Source organism: Cebus imitator, unplaced genomic scaffold (genome assembly GCF_001604975.1).
Source record: "Cebus imitator isolate Cc_AM_T3 unplaced genomic scaffold, Cebus_imitator-1.0 Scaffold128, whole genome shotgun sequence".
Lineage (NCBI taxonomy): Eukaryota > Metazoa > Chordata > Mammalia > Primates > Cebidae > Cebus > Cebus imitator.
Genome location: NW_016107443.1, coordinates 4,926,339 through 4,931,299, shown reverse-complemented (window position 1 = coordinate 4,931,299; position 4,961 = coordinate 4,926,339). Strand labels below are relative to the sequence as shown.

Sequence of the window (4,961 nt, the reverse complement as noted above, 5' to 3'; positions counted from 1 at the left end):
CCTTTCTGCCAGCTTTGTTCATGCTAACTTGAATGGGGCAATCTGCTACATCAGATGCAAGCTGTGAGACACGTTTTCATTCCAATAGACTCCAAAGCTGAGGCAAGAACTTCATCAAAAATTGTAAAATGGAGATCAAACATATTTCTCATTTAACTACGTTAGAGTTGAGAAATGCTTTGTAATTACTGTCCATAAAATCTTGCACTGCATGCCACAGAGCAGCAAGACCTCCCAGGTATTCATGCACATGTCTTCATCACTGAGCAGTTACAAGTTTAATAGACTGAACTTTACAAAGCTACAGATTGAAATGGTATGTACCACATAACTGTGGCTAACACACTAAACTGGACAATAGCAACAATTTAACAGACAGAATTTTAACAAAAGTAGCCTAGAGATTTTTGTTGGTTTGGTTTTCTAAAGAAACATACTTGGTTCATTCTTGTATTCCATTTTATAAGCCCTACAGCTTTAAATAGATACTGTCTAGATCCAAGCAGGTCATCTACCCAAATAATGAAAATGCACTACAAATGAAAGTCTTCAGGCCTAAAGCAATGGGTGATGACGGCTCAGTGCAGCCTCCGCTGGCACTGTGCAACTGTCTCAGGATGCCATAAACCAGTGTCCCAGCTACCAGAGTCGGCAGGAGTCGATGTCTCTGTTCATTGTGGAATTGGGTGGACAGTTAAAAGCTTTCTGGAATTCTTCAAAGTTACTAATTGCACCATTGACCCTGAAAAAAGATATGTCAAAGCATGTGTCATGTGATTCTTGCACATCAATAGGTTCTGTATAAAATTGTAGCAGAATATTGCTAAAAAGAATGCTGGCATTCTTGTAATCTGCTTACAGGGAGAGAACTAAAGCCCAAAATAATTAAGTAAATTTCCAAAAAGATTAACAGACTAGAACCAGCATCTCCTGAATGCCAAGCAAATGCTCCTATTACTCTTCCAACAGTCTTCAAATTCTTATAAAACTGTATCATCACCAATACTTAGATTTTCTAACTTTTTAAAAACTTTAATTCTTTATGGAAAGTATGACATAAAGTACACAAAATATTAAATGTAGAACTTGTCAGGTTTTTTGTGTGTATATGCCCATATTACTTTCTGCCAAATCAATACATTCCAGCACCCAGAAGGCTCCTGCCTGTCCCAGACCAACAGCATCTCCAAAGATAACCACTATTCTGACCTCTATTGCCATAGCCTTGCCTGATTTTGAACTTCATGTGAATGGAATCCACAGTATGTACTGTATGGTCTTTGACTTTTTTCACCAAATATAGTGTCTGTAAGAGTCATCCATGCTGTTGCATTTCCAGCTATTTTTTAAAAATTCATTCACTCTACAAAAACATTTTCTCAGAATTAGTGTTAAGTATGGAGGCTCATAGTTGGCCAGAATTTGATTAATGCAACAATCAGTTAATGCATGGTATCTAGTTATTACTGATGAGTAATTCTTCACTGGAGTTAGCTCCAATATATCACATTCTTATAGGTTTCCAACTACAGTGAAGAGTGGATTCCTACTCAGCACTTTGCCTGTAGCTGCCATTTGGAAGTGGTATTACCATTGTGTGATTTCTGCTGCACTCAAAATTTATAGTTACTGCAGACATCAGTAATAAGCCAGCCAAAAAAAAAAAAAAAAACCCTCCCCCTTCATCTATTTCCTGCTCAGCTTCATGTTCAAAGGGTTGACTAGAGACTTAGCATTCTCAGTCGATGACTATTTCTTCCCTAATGACTTTGTTACCTACGGGCATTTGAATAAATGTAATGGACTGTATCAAAAAAATCCTTATAACCTCTGTGTTTTAGCTGAATATATGGGTAGGGATGCATATTTCATAGTGTGATTCACCCTAGGCAAGTGTTAAAGATAGAATATAGCTGATAATTAGTAAGCATACACTGTGAAATTCAACATTACGGGCAACTAGTTAAGTTTTCAGAAACTTATTTCCTTTAACTATCTGTTGAGCAATTAATCTACTGTGTGGTTTCATCTGCACCATTTGTCAGTGGGAACACATTTTAGTCCATTAGAGACCATCAGCCTTCATGACAGTTTAGCCCAGTGGGGGAGAAATTTCCAACACAGTGATTAGATTTTTATGCTAGTGGGTAATTTGTAGTCAATTTCTGAAGCATTTCTAAGGCAAGATCTTAGGAATAAGATTTTAAGAGAAATTTTAGATGGCTTTCTTGCAGTATGATAATGACTTATTTAAACATTAAATATAAAGATATCCAGATATAATGTCCTAAACAAAGAGTGAATACATATAAATTATTAGGGTTTCTTGGATTTCTCATCATACTTATCTTTCCCCTAGTATAGAAAATTTCTCTCAACCTACAGGAGCTACTACAGGGTAAGTAATATTAACTTTAATTTTATTTGTACTCAACGTTTTATACATTCTGACAAGACTGTAATTTATAATCCTTTTCCCTTTTTATATAAGCAACTGTTTCAAAATATGATCCAAACTGAAAGCCAAAATGTAGACTCTGTAACTCTAGGTACAAATTATAATTGCTAAACAATACCATATATCCTCCTTTGTGTTCAGAGCTGTTTAGAAAGGGGGAGTTCATTCACGTTTGTTGGTTGACTGTGTGGAAGAACAAGAGGTATTAAAGGGGATATTCTTTAAAACAAAAGAAACCAGAGCTCTAAGTGGTTTTAAGGCAGAGTACATCAGATCTCATCCTTTCCTAAGACAATAAAGGCTAGTTTGTTTTGGACCGAAAAAGCAAGCAGTTCAATAATCCAGTTTACTGAGATTCTTTCAAAAACTAGAAGATAACAAATGGGATTTAATACTAAAGCTATGATTTGGATTCCAAATTACCTTTGGAGTGTTGTACAGTCTCATGGGCCCTTGATGTAGCACTAGACTAGAGATATGTACAAGTACCCACCCGCAGAAATTCAGTTGAGAGACTGCTGACTATACCAGCCTACTACTAATGAAAGAAAAGATACTTAGTTTCTGTGAGGCCAGATAGTTTTTAGCTGCAAAATGGAAATCATACAGTTCACAACATGGGATTTTTTCAGCTCACCTATCTGGTAGAGCCCTTGGATGGCTGGGTGGGGGAGGAAGTGGGGAGATGCACAGGTAATAACCGCCATCACCCATTTACCTAAACTGAGGGGGGCTGTGAGCGCCAATTTGGACTTGTTCTCGGGCAGCTTCTGGTCTGTAGGAATTGCACCTCACCTAGAAGAGAAATGCATGGCAACAAATGAACTTCCATTCCAATTATGTATTTTCTACTGTCTTAACTGCTCCAAATTATACTAAAGAATAATTTTAGATTCAATGGATGACAAACAGTTTTAGTAGATCAAATAAAATCGTCATCAGTAATAACATCCATTATTCTGATCCCCAGAGTAGAGGAAGGTTTTATCAGTGTGAATAATTTCACAATTTGAGTACATTAGAAAGGTTTCCAGACAAGTGCTTTAAATCAAGAGCATCATATATGTGCCTAGGAATCGATCAGTGTATTCATTCAATGAATTTAATGTTTGAAATAGTCCTTCTCAAATTTCACCATAGTTATTCAAATCAATAAAATGAACCAGCCACCCATTATTGAGGATGGTGATGAGAATTAGTAGTCTGCCGCCCTAAGCGCCTTGCTTGCTTCACCCTAGTGTAGGCCTAGGATTCTCCATCTCCTTTGAAGCTGGGCACAGCTAGATGGCTTGCCTCTGGCCTCTGAAGTGTGAGCGGAAGTAATATATGTTACTTCCTGACAGAAGTTTTAAGAGCCTTAAGATGCTACGTAAATGGCCAGTGCACATTTCTTTTCCACTCCTGCGGTATCCATGGAACCACATGTCAAGAAATAGACTCTAAAACCCAAATTCCCTTTTTTTTTCTGAGACAGAGTCTGGCTCTCACCCAGGTTGGAGTGCAATCGCAGCTCACTGCAACCTCCAACTCCTGGGTTCAAGCAGTTCTCCTGCCTCAAGCAGCTGGGATTACATGTGCACACAACTATGCTCAGCTAATTTTTGTATTTTTCTTTAGTAGAGACGGTGTTTTACCATGTTAGCCACGCTGGTCTCGAACTCCTGACCTCAGGCAATCCACCCACCTTGGCCTCCCAAAGTGCTGGGATTACAGGCATGAGCCACCACGCCTAGACCAAAACTCAAGTTCTTGAGTAAAAACTAAAAGAGCCCCACTGCTGATTCATGTTAGACATGGAGAGTGAACAAGAAATAAACTTCTGTTGTGTTGCTTCTGCAATGTAACCTATTTTGTCCTGACTTGACATGTGACTTGAGATACGATATGGTCTTAAAGGATGAATTGAACCAGAACACATAAATATGGAAAAATATTCTAAGTGGAGGGGGAAATGGGAGCAAAGATTTGGCTGAGAGGAAAGAGAACAAGACATTTAGCTAGGCTGCATATATGGTGCATAACAGGCTGCAGGGGGAGAGGAAGGACAGTGTCAGATTTCTGAAGTCCTGAAGAATTGACCAGAGTGTTTAAACTATAGTTAAAAGTCATTCTTGAGCAGGAAAATAATAATATCCAGATTTTTAAAAGACTTATCTGGCAGGCGTGTATAGTAGGAGGAAGAAATTGGAGACTAGTTAGATTATTTATAGATAACAGGAAGGTTCTCAATGGATGTCCCCTAAATAAGTAGAAAATAGAATGGAAAGAAGAGAAGGATTAGAAGAATATCTGAGCAAAATGACAGGTCACAGCAACTACAGGGATATAGAAAGCAGGAAAGGTAATACAATGTTGTTGCTTTTTTTTTAATTGCATTTTAGGTTTGGGGGTACATGTGAAGAACATGGAAGATTTTTGCATAGGTACACACGTGGCAGTGTGATTTGCTGGCTTCCTCCCCATCACCTATATCTGGCATTTCTCCCCATGCTATCTCTCCCCA

The 4,961-nt window shown here is 38.2% G+C and overlaps 1 protein-coding gene across 1 annotated transcript in view; it reads right to left on the bottom strand.

Annotated features, from left to right (window-relative positions):
- Positions 1-381: 381 nt before the first annotated feature.
- Positions 382-4,961, bottom strand: part of PHEX (phosphate regulating endopeptidase homolog X-linked) — a 218,083-nt gene continuing 213,503 nt past the window's right edge. Inside the window, exons 21-22 of the mRNA XM_017540697.2 lie at positions 3,177-3,253; positions 382-742 (exon numbers count right to left, since the gene is read on the bottom strand). Coding sequence (XP_017396186.1) covers positions 640-742; positions 3,177-3,253 — 180 coding nt within the window. The 3' untranslated portion in view covers positions 382-639. The remainder of the gene's footprint in view (positions 743-3,176; positions 3,254-4,961) is intronic.